The sequence below is a fragment of the Bos indicus x Bos taurus genome, chromosome 6 (genome assembly GCF_003369695.1).
Source record: "Bos indicus x Bos taurus breed Angus x Brahman F1 hybrid chromosome 6, Bos_hybrid_MaternalHap_v2.0, whole genome shotgun sequence".
NCBI classification, from domain to species: Eukaryota; Metazoa; Chordata; class Mammalia; order Artiodactyla; family Bovidae; genus Bos; species Bos indicus x Bos taurus.
Window position 1 is genome coordinate 31,593,082 of NC_040081.1, and position 17,795 is coordinate 31,610,876.

At 39.4% G+C, this 17,795-nt stretch overlaps 1 protein-coding gene across 3 annotated transcripts in view; it reads right to left on the reverse strand.

Annotated features, from left to right (window-relative positions):
• Positions 1–17,795, reverse strand: part of GRID2 (glutamate ionotropic receptor delta type subunit 2) — a 1,644,075-nt gene that overhangs the window by 630,392 nt on the left and 995,888 nt on the right. For all 3 annotated transcript variants that reach the window (XM_027544060.1, XM_027544061.1, XM_027544059.1), the window contains exon 8: positions 1,023–1,142. In XM_027544060.1, the coding sequence (XP_027399861.1) occupies positions 1,023–1,142 (120 nt within the window). The remainder of the gene's footprint in view (positions 1–1,022; positions 1,143–17,795) is intronic.

The following is a 17,795-nucleotide window of genomic DNA, read 5'->3' on the forward strand; positions in this document are numbered from 1 at the left end:
ATGCCACTGAGAAAAGATGTCAGGGATATGAACAGAAATAATATAACGAGGCTTTCAAGATGCTTGGTATGTTCTATTTCTTTACCATAGTAGTGGTTGTTTCATTTACAATAATTCAATAAACTATCCTTGTGCTTTATGCAGTTTTCTACTAATATATGTTTGCTATGCTTCATTATAAATCAAATAAAAACACATTAAGATAGTTTTGACTTCTCTAGCATAAATTTACCAAAAGGATTTTTATTGCTAATTAGAATAACTCTAAATTTCAATTTGTCTAAATTTTCTGCATCCTATACCTCAGCACTGGAAAGGAAACACCCACTGAAGAACTTACCGTCAATGCAGTTAGAGATTTATAACTATGAACTTATGTTTGCACATTCAATTACCTTAAGTTTTTCCCTACCAAAAACATCTAAAAATGGCGTATTGAAACTATAGAAAAATCATTTCTCCAGGGGTTTTTACATCTCTTGTTGAGAAAGTTACTGTCCCAGCAATTCATGAAAAATCCTTTATAGGCGCTCAACTTCTTACACATGATCTGAAGTATATAAGAGTTCATTTCCTGCAAACCATTTTCTTTCTACTTATTACACGACATAGATAGTGAGATACTGTAATGTCACTTTTTATAGACTATCCCTCTTATCATATGAAATTTATCAAAGCTCTTATTCTGATTTTGTGTATCTTACAAGCTAAAAACCAAGCAGTTAGGCGTTGTGTAGATACTAAATTCACTACTGTATAAAATTACTACAGTGAATAGAAGATTATGCTAGTTCCCTAGGCAACAATAGGTTTATTCTTTCCCTTTATTTTAAGGCACAGAAAAATTTATTGCTTAATACTTCTAGTGAGTATGTAATGTCCTCTAATTCTCTTGCCTCTTCATTTCTCTCAAACTGTAATATAGACTTTAATGTATACTGTGACTATAATGCATGGAAAACAATCCAACATAACCATATTACTATAGGAAAAAGGAGATTTATCAATGTGTCTGGTCTTACTTTGCGAACACCTCGGCCAAGCTCTTCTCCATAGTTGGTTCCAAGAATTTCAAAATGGACGTTGGGATTGCCTCCATTTTCTCCAAATTCTAGCTCTCCAGTCAATCCACTGACTCCACCCTAAAAGAGAGAAAACAAACTCATGAAAGATTTTTGAAGATGTAAAATAATAAAAAGAGGATATCATAGGAACATGATTTTCATCTATAAAATAAATGTTTTCTCAAGCATGCAATTATTAACAGGCTATTCTTTAATAGATGCACAGCATTAATAGGAGTGCAATTGAAAACAACCTTAAGTATCACTTAATCCAATCCCATCCAATCTACTGAAAAGGAAATTCTGACCCAAAGAGGCAAATTGGTACTCATAATGACATCTTTGCATTGGTACTAAATTCCAGGCTAGGATTTGTGCCAACATATATTGAACATGCATGGATCCATTAGTCAAAATACAAGATACTTCCAGAGAGCTTAGAATCTACTCCAGAAACAAGTTTTGACAATACTCTTTCTCCAGCACAATTCCATTCTAATTTGAACTAGAATTACACTGGAAATCTTCAAAGCCATGGTTTCCAACTTCTGGAGTTTTGAATTTTCTCCTTTAAATATCTTTTTTCAAGTTAAAAAAAATCTAAATTAGTCTTGAACACTGTTTATAGTCTTAAACAGTAGTTTTAGCTATTGTGATTCACTGGGAATTTCCAAGCTTCATCTTTCATTCAACATAACAGATGTTCACTTTTCCAACAGATGGCAATGTAGGTCAGACTTCTCTTTTTTGTTTACCATTCTTTTCTCAGTTGAGTTTATCAGCCTTCACATTATTTAGGATTACAAATGAATACAACATTCCGAGTCACCTCTAAACTATTTCTAACTTAGAATTTTTGTCTGATAATCCTATATATTTGGACAAATTATCACCGTTTGTAAATTGCTTCAATTTTCACCTATGTAATCAGTTCATTTGCTCAGTCATGTCCAACTCTTTGTGACTCCATGGACTGCAGCACGCCAGGCCTGTCCATCACCAACTCCCGGAGCTTATTCAAACTCACGTCCATTGAGTCGGTGATGCCATCCAACCATCTCATCCTCTGTCATCCCCTTCTTCTCATGACTTCAATCCTTCCCAGCATCAGGGTCTTTTCAAATGAGTCAGTTCTTTGCATCAGGTGGCCAAAGTATTGCAGTTTCAGCTTCAGCATCAGTCCTTCCAATGAATATTCAGGACTGATTTCCTTTAGGATGGACTGGTTGGATCACCTTGCAGTCCAAGGGACTATCAAGAGTCTCCTCCAACATCACAGTTTAAAAGCATCAGTTTCTCAGTGCTCAGCTTTCTTTATAGTCCAACTCTCACATCCATATATGACTACTGAAAAAACCATAGCTTTGACTAGATGGACCTTTGTTGGCAAAGTAATGTCTCTGCTTCTTTTATATGCTGTCTAGGTCACTCATAGCTTTTCTTCCAAGGAGCAAGTGTCTTTTAATTTCATGGCTGTAGTCACCATCTGCAGTGAGTTTGGAGCCCCCCAAAATAAAGCCTCTCACTGTACCCACAGTTTCTGCATCTATTTGCTATGAGGTGATGAAACCAGATGCCATGATCTTAGTTTTCTGAATACTGAGTTTTAAGCCAAATTTTTTATTCTTCTCTTTCACTTTCATCAAGAGGCTCTTTAGTTCTTCTTTGCTTACTACCATAAGGATGGTGTCATCTCATCAGCATATCTGAGGTTATTGATATTTCCCCCAACAATCTTGATTCTAGCATCTGTTTCATCCAGTCCAGCCTTTCTCATGATGTACTCTGAATATAAGTTACATAAGCAGGGTGACAATATACAGCCCTCAGGTACTCCTTTCCCTATTTAGAACCAGGTTGTTGTTCTATGTCCGGTTCTAACTGTTGCTTCTTGAACTGCATACAGTTTTATCAGGAGGCAGGTCAGGTGGTCTGGTATTCCAATCTCTTTAAGAATTTTCACACTTTCTTGTGACCCACACAGTCAAAGGCTTTGGCATAGTCAATAAAGCAGATGTTTCTCTGGAACTCTCTTGCTTTTTTGATGATCCAATGGATGTTGGAAATTTGATAACTGGTTCCTCTGCCTTTTCTAAATCCAGCTTGAACATCTGGAAGTTCACAGGTCACGTCCTGTTAAAGCCTGGCTTGGAGAATTTTTATCATTACTTTGCTAGCATGTGAGATAAGCACAATTGTGTGGTAGTTTAAACGTCCTTTGGTGTTGCCTTTCTTTGGGACTGGAGTGAAAACGGATCTTTTCCAGTCCTATGGAAATTTTGCTGAGTTTTCCAAATTTGCTGGCATGTTGAGTGCAGCACTTTCTTAGCATCATCTTTTAGAATTTGAAATAGCCCAACTGGAATTCCATCACTTCTACTATCTTTGTTCATGGTGATGCTTCCTAAGGCCCACTTGACTTTGCATTCCAGGATGTCTGGCTCTAGGTGAGTGATCATACCATTGTGGTTATCTGGGTCAAGGAGATCTTTTTTGTATAGTTCTTCTGTGTATTCTTGCCACCTCTTCTTAATATCTTCTGCTTCTGTTAGATCCATACCATTTCTGTCCTTTATTGTGCCCACATTTGCATGAAATGTTCCCTTGGTATCTGTAATTTTCTTGAAGAGATCTCTAGTCTTTCCCATTCTATTGTTTTCCTCTATTTCTTTCCATTGATCACTGAGGAAGGCTTTCTTAACTCTCCTTGCTATTCTTTGGAACTCTGCATTCAAATGGGTGTATCTTCCTTTTCTCCTTTGCCTTGGCTCCTTTTCTTTTCTCAGATAATTGTAAGGACTCCTCAGACAACAATTTTGCCTTTCTGCATTTGTTTTTCTTGGGAATGGTCTTGATCACTGCCTCCTGTACAATGTCACGAACCTCTGTCCATAGTTCTTCAAGCACTCTATCAGATCTTATCCCTTGAACCTATTTGCCACTTCCACTGTATAATTTAAGGGATTTGATTTAGGTCATACTTGACCGGTCTAGTGGTTTTCCCTACTTTCTTCAATTTCAGTCTCAATTTGGCAATAAGGAGTTCATGATCTGAGCTACAGTCAGCTCCCGGTCTTGTTTTTGCTGACTGTATAGAGCTTCTCTATCTTTGGCTGCAAAGAATATAATCAATCTGATTTTGGTGTTGACCATCTGGTGATGTCCATGTGTAGTCTCTTGTGTTGTTGGAAGAGAGTGTTTGCTATGACCAGTGCATTCTCTTGGCAAAATTCTGTTAGCCTTTGATCTGCTTCATTTTGACCTCTTTAGTGTTGGTACTTAAAAATATCTCATTTGCCATAATCTCTAACTCAACTTCTATTCTGTTTGGCAGGTTTTATGCTGTCTACTATGTCTCCTGTTTCATCTGTGTCTTGTATCCCATCACATGACACTAAGCCCACAGAAGCCATTCAAACAAATTATTCCTCATTCATTCATTTCCATATTTAATCAGTTTCATTTTTCCAACAGTAATAATCAATAAAACAGATCCTTCAATGATATTTTTGAACAGCTTCTCTCTTATTATTCAGTTTTATTATCAAAAATTTATAAATTTGAATTATCTGTGCTCTTCTCATATGTGATTAAACAGTCAACAACATGAATTTTGAAGTCAGATTTCCTGGATGTCAGATTTTGAAATCATATTTCAAATCCTAAAAGATGATGCTATGAAAGTGCTGCACTCAATATGCCATCAAATTTGGAAAACTCAGCAGTGTCCACAGGACTGGAAAAGGCCAGTTTTCATTCCAATCCAAAAGAAAGGAAATGCCAAAAAATGCTCAAACTACTGCACAATTGCACTCATCTCACACACTAGCAAAGTGATGCTCAAAATTCTCGAAGCCAGGTTTCAACAGTACATGAACGGTGAACTTCCAGATATTCAAGCTGGATTTAGAAAAGGCAGTGGGACCCAGGATCAAATTGCCAACAACCACTGGATCATCGAAAAAGCAAGAGAGTTCCAGAAAAACATCTATTTCTGCTCTATTGACTATTCCAAAGCCTTTGTGTGGATCAGAACAAGCTGAAAATTCTTCAAAAGATGGCAATACCAGACCCACCTAACCTGCCTCCTGAGAAACATGTATTCAGGTCTGGAAGCAACAGTTAGAACTGAACATGGTACAATATCCTGGTTCCAAATAGGGAAAGGAGTACCTGAGGGCTGTATATTGTCACCCTGCTTATTTAACTTATATGTAGAGTACATCACAAGAAACGCTGGGCTGGAAGAAGCACAAGCTGGAATCAAGATTGCCGGGAGAAATATCAATAACCTTAGATATGCAGATGACACCACCCTTACGGCAGAAAGTGAAGAACTATGGAGCCTCTTGATGAAAGTGAAAGAGAAGTGTGAAAAAGTTGGCTTTAAACTCAATATTCAGGGAACTAAGATCATGGCATCTGGTTTCATCACTTCACAGCAAATAGATGCAGAAACTGTGGGAACAGTGAGAGATTTTATTTTTTTTGAGCTCCAAAATCACTGCAGATGGTGACTGGAGCCATGAAATTAAAAGACACTTGCTCCCTGGAAGAAAAGTTATGACCAACCTAGACAGTAAATTAAAAAGCAGACATTACTTTGCCAACAAAGGTCCGTCTAGTCAAAGCTATGGTTTTTCCAGTAGTCGTGTATGGATATGAGAGTTGGACTATAAAGAAAGCTGAGTCCCAAAGAATTGACGCTTTTGAACTGTGGTGTTGGAGGAGACTCTTGAGTCCCTCGGACTGCAAGGAGATCCAACTAGTCCATCCTAAAGGAAATCAGTCTTGAATATTCATTGGAAGGACTGATGCTGAAGCTGAAACTGCAATACTTTGGCCACATGATGCGAAGAAATGACTCCTTGAAAAGACCCTGATGCTGGGAAAGACTGAAGTCATGAGGAGAAGGGGATGATAGAGGATGAGATGGCTGGATGGCATCACCGACTCAATGGACATGAGTTTGAGTAAACTCTGGGAGTTGGTGGTGGACAGGGAGGTGTGTTCTGCTGCAGTCCATAGGGTCGCAGAGTCGGACACGACTGAGTGACTGAACTGAACTGAACTGAATACCTGTATTTTATCAATGTAGCGGAGTCTACTAGCTGTATAAACCTGGCTAAGTCACTTTAATTTCTCTATGTCCCAATTTCTACATGTTAAATGCAAAATAATAGTATGTACCTGAGAAGATTATTACGTAAATAATATAGAAGTGTGTTTGATAAATTATGAGAGCTTAATTAGTATGATCATCATAATCATTATCTCCATGATTATTTAATTTTTTTGGTTTATAATTCATCTAGAAATTATAATCATGCTCCTGTTCTTTTTTCAACTAAAGTTTATGAGGATTGCAAAACTCATGCTTGGAGATGTACATAGCTTTGGAAAATGCTTTTGTTAATTTGACTCAGTTATATTTCATTGCATGGCAACCCACTCCAGTATTCTTGCCTGGAGAATCCCATGGACAGAGGTGCCTGGTGGTCTACAGTCCATGGGGTAACAAAGAGTTGGAAACGACCGAGCAACTAAGCACAGCACGTATTTCTTTGACTAGTATTTGGGGAGCAAAGAGTTAAAGCAGCTGGTCTAGGTTCTGTCTACCCTCTTTTTGATATGCATATTTGTGTATGTGCTAACGGAGCAGCCCAGGGAGGGAGATAAAAGGAGGTAAATGAGTCTAATGCCCTTGTCAACTGCAACTCCAGGTAAAGGATGAGTAATATTTACTAGGAAGAAATGTCTTATCTATAAAAGCCCTTAGCAAGATGTTCCAGTCTAAAGAATTATAGTAAACAAACTCTGAATCTATGGACTAATGGTTTATGGCTCCCTGGAAAATGTTCTAAAGCTTTATACTTTCTAGGGCAAAAACAGAGATATTTCATAATGTAAATGCTCCGTATTGTGTGACATAGGCTTTCAAAGCCTTTTTTTGGACACAGAACATACATGTATGTCTGATGTAGGAAGAAAGGACTTGCAGAGCCATGCAGAATTTCAAATGAACTCTCTCTCCTTTGTCAGTGTCTCTTGATTGCCTTTATCTTTGATACGGTTAAACTATCCTATTCTGATAAGGGAATCCAATACTGTTATTCACTCAGTACTAATATTTCAAGGAGCCCAATTATCACTTAAGGTTTTAAAGACTGGGGTTTAAGGACAGTGGATCTGATTATCATAAATATCTCCAAATGAGAAATACTGTAGGAATTTGATTGACGAATATAGCTTGTATTACTAAACGTAATTCAAACTACTGGTATTCAGAAATCTTTTTATAAGTGCTTTTTATGCTTTCAATCACACATCTACTTCAGTAATGCTGCTGCTGCTGCTAAGTCACTTCAGTCATGTCCGACTCTGTGTGATCCCATAGACGGCAGCCCACCAGGCTCCGCTGTCCCTGGGATTCTCCAGGCAAGAACACTGGAGTGGGTTGCCATTTCCTTCTCCAATGCATGAAAGTGAAAAGTGAAAGTGAAGTTGCTCAGTCACGTCCGACCATCAGCGACCCCATGGACTGCAGACTTCCAGGCTCCTCCGTCCATGGGATTTTCCAGGCAAGAGTACTGGAATGACTTTAGTAAGATTTCCAATTATATCAGAATCTTACATTTCTGACAGTACTTTATTTCCAGGAAAAGGAGGGTATCAATATACATATCAATATGATTGCTACATTGCAAAAATGCTATCCTCCTGAAAATTCTAAACTTTGGATAACCAGACTGCCTGGCATTGTATTATTATTATTCCCCATCGATACTCAAAGCCATTATCAGCTAGTCTCTTCTCTGGCTCATAGCTGGTACTGAGCAATACAGGCCAATTTAGTGCATATTGCACACGTTACAAAATTCCATAAATCAGTGAACCCACATTTAATTTACTATGGCCTCCACTTATCTTTTTTCACTTTTTTGACTTCATAATTTACCTGCTTTATGTTATATTCTTAATGAGCTGTTAGCATGTGTAATCAGTAAAACTTTCCTTCATGTAGCATAAAGGATGTTTAAGAGGTTAATATTGCAAGCAAATAAACCCTTTAACTGAAGCCCCTGCTTAACTACTCAGACTTGAACTCTCTGCTATTTGGTTGCCTAAGAATATTCTCATGTTTTTGAGCTTCTATTTTTCTCATCTATCCCCAGATCAACGTTGAAATTAGAGCACTGGTAAAAATGTGTGCTGGCCAGGTGGTAATGAGCAGTCATCATCTTTGTGCATGCATAGCTGCAGTCTTTTAATCTCTTGATACAGCTGATTCTAAACAAAATAAGCTAATGGGACATTAATAGTATGAATAACGCATACAGATAATTTTTACATGTCCATTAAACTGACAGTAATAATTGCCTCCAGAGTAAACCTTTTGAAAAATATCAAGTAAAATCAGTTTGGATTTCATCATACACATTATATAGAAATACCAGTGTGCATCAAATATAAAAAGCAGAAGAGAAGAGGAAAGAGTAGATCAAAGGTTGGGAATAATTTACCACTGGATAATCAGTTCTTGAAAAGGCTTAAGTTTGATGCTCCCTTGTGGATAGGATAAGTTGGAAAAAAGAAGAAAAAAAATCTACTAAGTATTTATTTCACTCTCTTTATGAGGCTGAAGGGTTTATCCCTATTTTTGAAACTGGAAAGTAACTGAGATACACGTTTGGAAAGTCAAAGGAAACATCAAATATTTATGACACTTGTCTAATTTCCTTATACATATTCCTAGGTTCCTTGGAACTGCAGACATGCTTGATAACTAAAGACACCCTGGCAAATAAACTAGCCCAGCAAGGCAATGAACACACCGGGAGATGCCAGCCTCAGCAGTGTGTCCTGATGCCCTCATGTTTCTTCAGTTAATTTCAGTATGGAAAAATCCCTGAGAGAAAGAAAATACTATATTTCATACTCAGAAAAGAGACAGAATTTATATATAAGAACTAGAATACAATATGCCAAAAATAAATAAATAATAAAACATAAATATTTGTGCAAAATGGCTAGGAAAAGTTGAGTTGCCATATAACATTTATGCATATGTATATGTGTATACAGATATAGATATATTCATTCACCACTTCTGATGGCTCAGTGGGTAAAGAATTCGCTGGCAATGCAGAAGTTCCAGGATCAACCCCTGGGCTGGGAAGATCCCCTGGAGAAGGAGATAGCAACTCACTCCAGTGTTCTTGCCTAGAGAATTCCTTGGACAGAAGAGCCTGGCGGGCTACAATCCAAAGGGTCACCAAGAGTCAGAAACAATTGAGTGACTAAACATACATATTCATGCTTATAAGCATACATATACACTCAAGGATTCCTTCATAATAGAAACTTGAAGCAAACTGAGCAGGAAATAGGAACCTACTAACATTCTGGTCGCACTACTTACATCACAGAGAAGAAACCAGTGCCCTGACAACTAGGTATTTGAGGAACCTGAACTAAAGCCTTCAAATTGTGCCTGATATTCTTCCTCTAGATCATGTAAGCTGTGTGTCAAATATAACATATGCAAATCACACTGCTCAAAAGATGTCTGTTGAACTAAATTAAATCAGAACAGATACCGTTTTATCCACTTTATGATTCAAATGCCCTGAAGTTGCAGGGAACATTGATGGGTCCACAGGAAGATTATTCTAAGGACACTGATTTGCATTTTTCAAAGCTCTTGTGGCAAAAAGTTTATTTGTACCCATTTCTGTCAAAAGGCTATCTCATATTCCAAGTCTGTACTGTTTCTGGTAAGTCACATTATGTTTTCCTAAATTCTCTCTCTCTCCTTCAGGTTTATAATTTTAAACAGTAACACAAAAAGCAAATAATATATTTATGTTACTCTAAATATACACAATAATATATTTTGTATATACTCTAAATATACAAAATAATATATTTATGTTACTCTAAATATACAAAAATACAAAAACCAACAAGGGAAGATCAATCAGGACAAAGGAGTAAGACAATACAGACGTAAGACATAATACAGAAGAAGTAAGAAAGACTTACTTCTTATAAAACTTCCCTTAGGAGCACATCAAAAATATATTTACACGTGGAATTACTCTTCCTGAAAACTAACTGGAAAATAGCAGACAGCCTCATAAAACCAAGGCAGTAAGAAAGAATTCACATGTAATCAGGTAGGAAGAGAAGAGAAACAATCAGGTTAGGACCTGTGACCCTGGGAAGGGACTCAAAGGAAAAGAGAGATCACAAGGGCAGACATCCTCCCTGGGGCATGAGCAATTTACATCACATATTGGGCTCCTCAGGCCTGGGGTCTGACAAAGGGCAGAGCTGCCCCCTGGGTGGAGGGCTGCTGAGGAGGAGGGCTATGGGAAGCCTGGACTGAGCCTGTGAAGAGTGTGCATGCTCTGGCTTGAGCCCAGGGCAGGGCAGAGAGGGCAGTGTGAGACTGTACTAGCAGCTGCCCAGCACATCGGAGAAGGCAATGGCACCCCACTCCAGTACTCTTGCCTGGAAAATCCATGGACAGAGGAGCCAGGTAGGCTGCAGTTCATGGGGTCGCTAAGAGTTGGACACGACTGAGCGACTTCACTTTCACTTTTTACTTTCATACATTGGAGAAGGAAATGGCAGTCCACTCCAGTGTTCTTGCCTGCAGAATCCCAGGGGCGGGGAAGCCTGGTGGGCTGCCATCTATGGGGTTGCACAGAGTCAGACACGACTGAAGCAACTTAGCAGCAGCAGACCTGGCACATAACCCAGCCTGAGCCTATCGAATGTTCCAACATTGCTTACGTCATGACTCAGTTCTGCACTGGATTGAGGACTGCCATGACTGAGGAAAGAGCTAAGCCTTGGAACACAAAGGAGACTCAGACCTGGGCAGCATCTAGGCAGGGAGGGGGCAGCCTTTTTTGGCACTTACACAGGTGTCACATCAGAGGCAGCCTGGATCTCTGTCTACAGCCAACCTTCTGTAACCCATGCCCCACAATGCTCTGAGAGCCCACATGGGCCCCTGCTGCTCCAGCACTGTGTCCCGTGGGGCCGGGATCCCAGAGCTGTGGGAGGGAAAACACTGACTTAAAGGGAAAGGAGTCGTCACGGATCCAGACTTCAGGGCTTCTGCTCCAGCAACTTTGGATCTGACCCCATACCAAATAGGGTGCATCACATGAAGCTTAGGAACTTTACCATGGTCTACAAAACCTTTCCTAATCTTTCCCCTGTCTATCTGTTTTAGCCAATGAAGAGCCATGTTCCTGTTGTGTTTCTATTCCAGCCCCCTCAGTCTTTTTTCAGATGCTTAAATATGCCAAACTCTTTTTTCCTCCAAACCTACTTACATTATATTGCTCTTGCATCAGATATTCTCCTCTATAACCCTGCAATATATGCAATACACTCCTCTTTCCTTTTCTGGATAATGCCTATTCATCATAAATGTTTCCGCTTGTCTATCACTCTTATGCCTAAGTAGGTCCTCCAGTCACATACTTCCAGAACAGTTGGTATTTCCCCTTTTGTCGAACAGATCGCACTTATAATTATTTTTGATATTTCTATTTTTCTTCCTTTTTCTGTGATCTCACAGTACAGCATATGGTAGTTCAGTTCAGTTCCGTTCCGTTCAGTCGCTCAGTCGTGTCCTGCTCTTTTCGACCCCATGAATCGCAGCACGCCAGGCCTCCCTGTCCATCACCAACTCCCAGAGTTCACCTAGACTCATGTCCATCGAGTCGGTGATGCCATCCAGCCATCTCATCCTCTGTCGTCCCCTTCTCCTCCTGCCCCCAATCCCTCCCAGCATCAGAGTCTTTTCCAATGAGTCAACTCTTCCCGTGAGGTGGCCAAAGTACTGGAGTTTCAGCTTTAGCATCATTCCTTCCAAAGAACACCCAGGGCTGATCTCCTTTAGGATGGACTGGTTGGATCTCCTTGCAGTCCAAGGGACTCTCAAGAGTCTTCTCCAACACCACAGTTCAAAAGCATCAATTCTTTGGCACTCAGCTTTCTTCACAGTCCAACTCTCACATCCATACATGACCACAGGAAAAACCATAGCCTTGACTGGACGAACCTTTGTTGGCAAAGTAATGTCTCTGCTTTTGAACATGCTATCTAGGTTGGTCATAACTTTCCTTCCAAGAAGTAAGCATCTTTTAATTTCATGGCTGTAGTCACCATCTGCAGTGATCTTGGAGCCCCCAAAAAATAACGTCTGACACTGTTTCCACTGTTTCCCCATCTATTTCCCATGAAGTGATGGGACCAGATGCCATGATCTTCGTTTTCTGAATGTTGAGTTTTAAGGCAACTTTTTCACTCTCCTCTTTCACTTTCATCAAAAGGCTTTTTAGTTCCTCTTCACTTTCTTTCATAAGGGTGGTGTCATCTGTATATCTAAGGTTATTGATATTAGTAGTACTCAATAAATATTTGAGTGAATATATACCATATAAGAATTATTTTTAATATTTTTGCCATTTTAAAGAATACTCTTTTAGATACCAATATGTATCAGTGTACCTCTTTTAGGATAATATGTATCACCACGTATCAAGTTGATACTAAAAGATCTGAGATACAGACACACATGTTGATATATTCTATTTTCCCACAGTAGGTACTGAAAATAACTACCACAAAGGATTTAGTAGAAATTGATCAATTAAACCATTGTGGAAGTATTTAAGGATCTATCAAATCTTGTTAGGCTTACTTGTATCGAATATATGCAAAATGTCAGTGCTTTTATATGTAATCACATATTTTGAGTGTAATAGTTTTCTTAGTTTGTTCTTTAATTAAACAAAAGATGTAAGCATATTCTTTATAAAACTCAGCTCTGATTCTGTCACTTATCTATGCCCTCAAATTCTTTAAAATCTTTCATTTACCTACAAAATTAATTCCTTTCCTCAACCTTTTTCCAGTCTCAACTACTCTACGTGTCCTGTGCACTCTGGTAAATTAATCAATCTTTGTCAGTGTCTATGTGACTTATTGCAATAGATATGTCAGCTACAGTGCTTCTACCACCCCAAATATGTGCTTCTCCATAACTTTACATTCATTGTTGTTTAGTCACTAAGTCCTTTCTGACTCTTTGAAACCCCATGGACTGATTTTCAAGTTAAGAGGCTACCAGTTCCATGCCATTTTTTCTAATTTTTTTCTTGGTTTGGGGTCAGGTTCCTCAGGAAACAGCTCTGAGATGGAGATTTGCTGGTGTCTAGGAGGGTTCCTTCAAGTGCTCCTATGGAAAGTATATGCAAGGAAATGTGGCAAGGGGGAATGGACAGAGGGAAAGGCTTAAGTGCAGCACAACTTCTAAAGCAGCTCAGGTGACCCCATGAGCCAGTCTGTAGGTGCGGTATCTCTTCATAGTTAACCCAGATGGAGGCCAGGCACTCAGACCTTCCTAGTTCTGCAACGACCAGCCAATGTGCACATGCTCTTCCAGAAAAGGAGTACAGCAGAACTCCTCTGCCAAGAGAGGTCCTAGATGGACTCAGCCGCGTGTCCTCCCTAAAAGGAATACCTGAGCCATGAAGCATAGATCCGATCTGCATCACACATAGTAGACTCTGCTAAGATTCCATAGAATTCTATTTTTACCACATTTGAGGCTCTTTATTATCTCTCACCTTAGAGTATACCTTTGTGTATACTTTTTAGCCATTATTCACAACTAGGTTCTAAATAGCTTTTTGGGAAATCACACAAAAGCATTGAACAATAGAGTCCATGTTACAGGCATTTGATAAATATCTGTTAAAAGAATGATAAATGTATGAATGAACAAAGTGTATTCTTGGAAACTGTTACAAAATTAACAGTAAGAAAAAATAGAAAATGCCATTTAATCATAGAGCAAGTCTGTAAATAAAAATAACACACCCGCGTTGCAGGGGTGTAATGCTATTCCACAACCTGTAAGAAAGACACTACAGCTGTATGGATAACAGATTAAACTGACTTCTAAATATTCCAGGGAACTGATTTTCAGACTGTGGTTCTGAGAACTGATCGTGGTGGGAGTCCATCTGGAGATTCTCTCCCATTCTCTTCCAGCGCAGTCCTGCTTGTATTCGCTTTACTTATTTTGTTTAAAATGTTTGAAAGCTTGCTGTAGGGTAAGTAACATCAACAAACTTAAATTACACAGTCTGAATACTCCTTACCAAAATATACATTTAAATGTAGCATCTAATAATAAAGAATGCATACATGTGAAAATAAACTTTTCACCCAAAGAGTTGTTAAAAAATGCAGTCAAGGGTTTTGGAATAGTCTTTTACAGACTCATCAATGTACACACCAACTTCAGGGTATTTGAAAAGGCCATATTAAAAATAAAGTATTGTTTATATAATATCAACACACGGTGCCTCTACCCCTGATTCTTGGTATGCGTGTGTGTATTTTCTTTGCTGAGCTTGTGCTCAGTCGTGTCCGACTCTTTGCAACTCCCTGTATGATAGCCCTCCGAGCTCCTCTGTCCATGGAATTTTGCAGGCAAGCATACTGGAGTGGGTTGCCAATTCCTACCTTAAGGAATCTTCCCAATCCAACGATCAGACTTGCATCTCCTGTGCCCCCTGCATTGGCAGGGGAATTCTTTACCACTGTGCCAGTTGGGAAGATTCAATAATTTTGATTTGAGGTAAACAGACACTACTTCCAAGAACGACAAAACAGATAAATTGTATGGTACCTAGAATATAACACAGGAAACCAGAAATCTTGATATTTAAAACTGATTTGCTGTGTAACCAGCCCTTAATAATTCTTTTATTTTTTCTGAGACTCAGTTTTCTCTATCTTAAAATTGCAGAAAATAGGTTGCTGCTGCTGCTGCTAAGTCACTTCAGTCGTGTCTATAAGATTAAGTTTATTTTATCTTGCTATTGTAGAATTGCATGAGTTACTAATAAATGTTTTAAGTATAAAGAGAGGATATAGTCTTTACACAATCTAAAAAAATCTCTTTTCAAATTATGCCCTTGATATATTTAACAGCAGAACACTGTAGCATTTTTATTAAACCAAGATGGTGTTTATCACCAAAATTATACAAGTTTGGAACTGGAAACTAAAGTAATTAGCCAATAAAAGTTTTCTTTTATTGTTATTTTTTAAATTCTATCATTTATTTGGGGAAAAGCTTTATATCTTAGGATAAAATGGCAGAAATTAACCTAGAACGTAATCATTTCCTATCATTTAATTCTGATTTTATAGTAGCCATGAGAACAAGCCTCTGAGGAATTACAGTGAATGCTTTAACAGGGAAAATGACTCTGTCTAAGCCTTATCTCATATTATAAAACCCCAAGCACATAGATGATTGCTATTAGGAAGTTAAACACAAAAGCTATGACCCAGAATGCCATATTCAAAAGATTGATATCCTGCTCTCTATATAGATTCAAAGTCCTGTTGCTAACAAAAGACACTTCAAGAAAATTATCTTGACTGTATATATTGTAAATTGGAACCATGTTTTTACTTATTACAAAATGTGGGAAAAAAACAACAAAAAAGAAAACACATTTTACTAAGAAAAACTGAACCCAGGCTAGAAAAATTTTATGAAACCAAACAGAGACTAAGAATGTCTTTCTGTTGGCCCCTCTACCACAATATATGGCAGCAAGGGCAGTGACCAAGCGCAGCGGAGCTGAACACACTGCACTGCTCACCAGAGCTCCAGAGCAAGCAAGTAGCTTTTTCAATCACCATCAAAAAATCATCATCAGCCAAGGCACACCATGCTTTGTCAAATATAATATCTTTGGTAATTGCTGTGTCAGATTGTCCCCCAACATCTTCCAAAAGTTATGAGTATCTTTGGCCTGGTGTTTTATTCTTAGATAAAATAAATTTTCTCAGTGCTTCAGCTAACTCTTCTTTCCATTTAGGACAGATGGCGCTCATTTCTATAGTAACAATAGATATGTCCTCAGTGCCAGTCTAGGGGTTAACAGCATACTGCTAATAGCCTCTTTATGGAGGTCTGTTTCTTTACTTCAACTTTATTTGAAAATCATACTTTGGCATGGGCTTCAACTAAGCCATTGTAATGATTTCTGCTATTGAGGATATGCAAAAACCATCCTTCCACTCCTGCAGCTTCAGTGACAGCCTGACTGGCTTCCTGAGTTAACCTCGGCATCCAGGGCTGTGACAGCATGGCCCTTCAGCATGGCTGTATCCATGCACTCTTGTGCTTGCTTCCTGCTCTGGTGGTACAGAGTCATGTGGGAGAGAGCCAGATGCCTGCTACAGGCTCTAACCTGAGGTCTAACACAAGGAAGATAAAACTGAACTTTGATAATAACGTGTGTCGTCACTGGATATTTCTCAATGTGTGTTTTATTAATGTATTTATTTTTAGCATTACACTGAGAGTCAATGGGCTTCCCTGGTGGCTCAGATGGTAAACTATCTGCCTGCAGTGCAGGAGATCTGGGTTGGATCCCTGGGTTGGGAAGATCCGCTGGAGAAGGGAATGTCCACCCACTTCAGTATTCCTGCCTGGAGAATCCTACGGACAGAGAAGTCTGACCAGCTTCTCTGTTGGACATGACTGAACAACTAACATACACACTGAGACTCAGTAGAATTTGCTACTTCCAGGAGAAGGCAATGGCACCCCACTCCAGCACTCTTGCCTGGAAACTCCCATGGACGGAGGAGCCTAGTGGGCTGCAGTCCATGGGGTCGCTGAGGGTCGGACACGACTGAGCGACTTCACTTTCACTTTTCACTTTCATGCATTGGAGAAGGAAATGGCAACCCACTCCAGTGTTCTTGCCTGGAGAATCCCAGGGACAGCGGAGCCTGGTGGGCTGCCATCTATGGGGCCGAACAGAGTCAGACATGACTGAAGTGACTTAGCAGCAGCAGCAGCAGGATATATGTTCATGCCTTGAGCTGGCAAGTAACCTCAAGCTTTTAGATGAGGAGAGTCAGCTGTTCCCTGACTTTGAGCAGTACTGGTTTTGTACTTTGATTCATCTTCTTAAGTATCAATACAGCATATGCCACTGTCACTCAGGAAAAGGGCACCAGTCTGCAGTACCAGCCATCCCCTCTCAGGGTCTTTCACTACATATACTGTCAGGCCAACATCACTGAAACCCTTCCCAGGCGTGCACTGGTCCCAGGGAACCAGGCTGTACCCATACTGCAGCAGCTGGGACTTGCTGGCCCCAGGGTTGCCACACAGCAGGAGGCTGATCTCAGCATGAAATCTGCCTCTTCCTGTGTGACTAAAACCCTTTTCTATTTCCCGGAAAAGCTGGAGTGATTTCCTTTTTGAAATCTTTCTGTTCTTAATTGCTTGGACCTGAGGCTGAAGCAAATCTCTTATAAATGCTTGTTTTTCTGGAAAGTTTTTTAAGCAATTTCACATGCTTCTCTGAAAAAGTTTCTGTTCTGCTTCTTTATCTCCTTCATGCAGACACTTTGCCTCCGTTTTCTGATAATGAATGATACCAATGAGGCTTCTGTCAGCAGACTTCACATGACTCATTCCTGGATTGATTCAATAGGAACAGCTGGATAGATGCCTGTAATGTTCACTCTGTCCCCAAGATGAACCTTGTCAACAATATCATTGTGAGCAAAAGGATGTCACCATGAGGCATCTGCCCTGCAAGCATATTTTCAGGAGACTCTCGGAGTCTGATCCTCTGCTTGTCAGAGAACACAAGG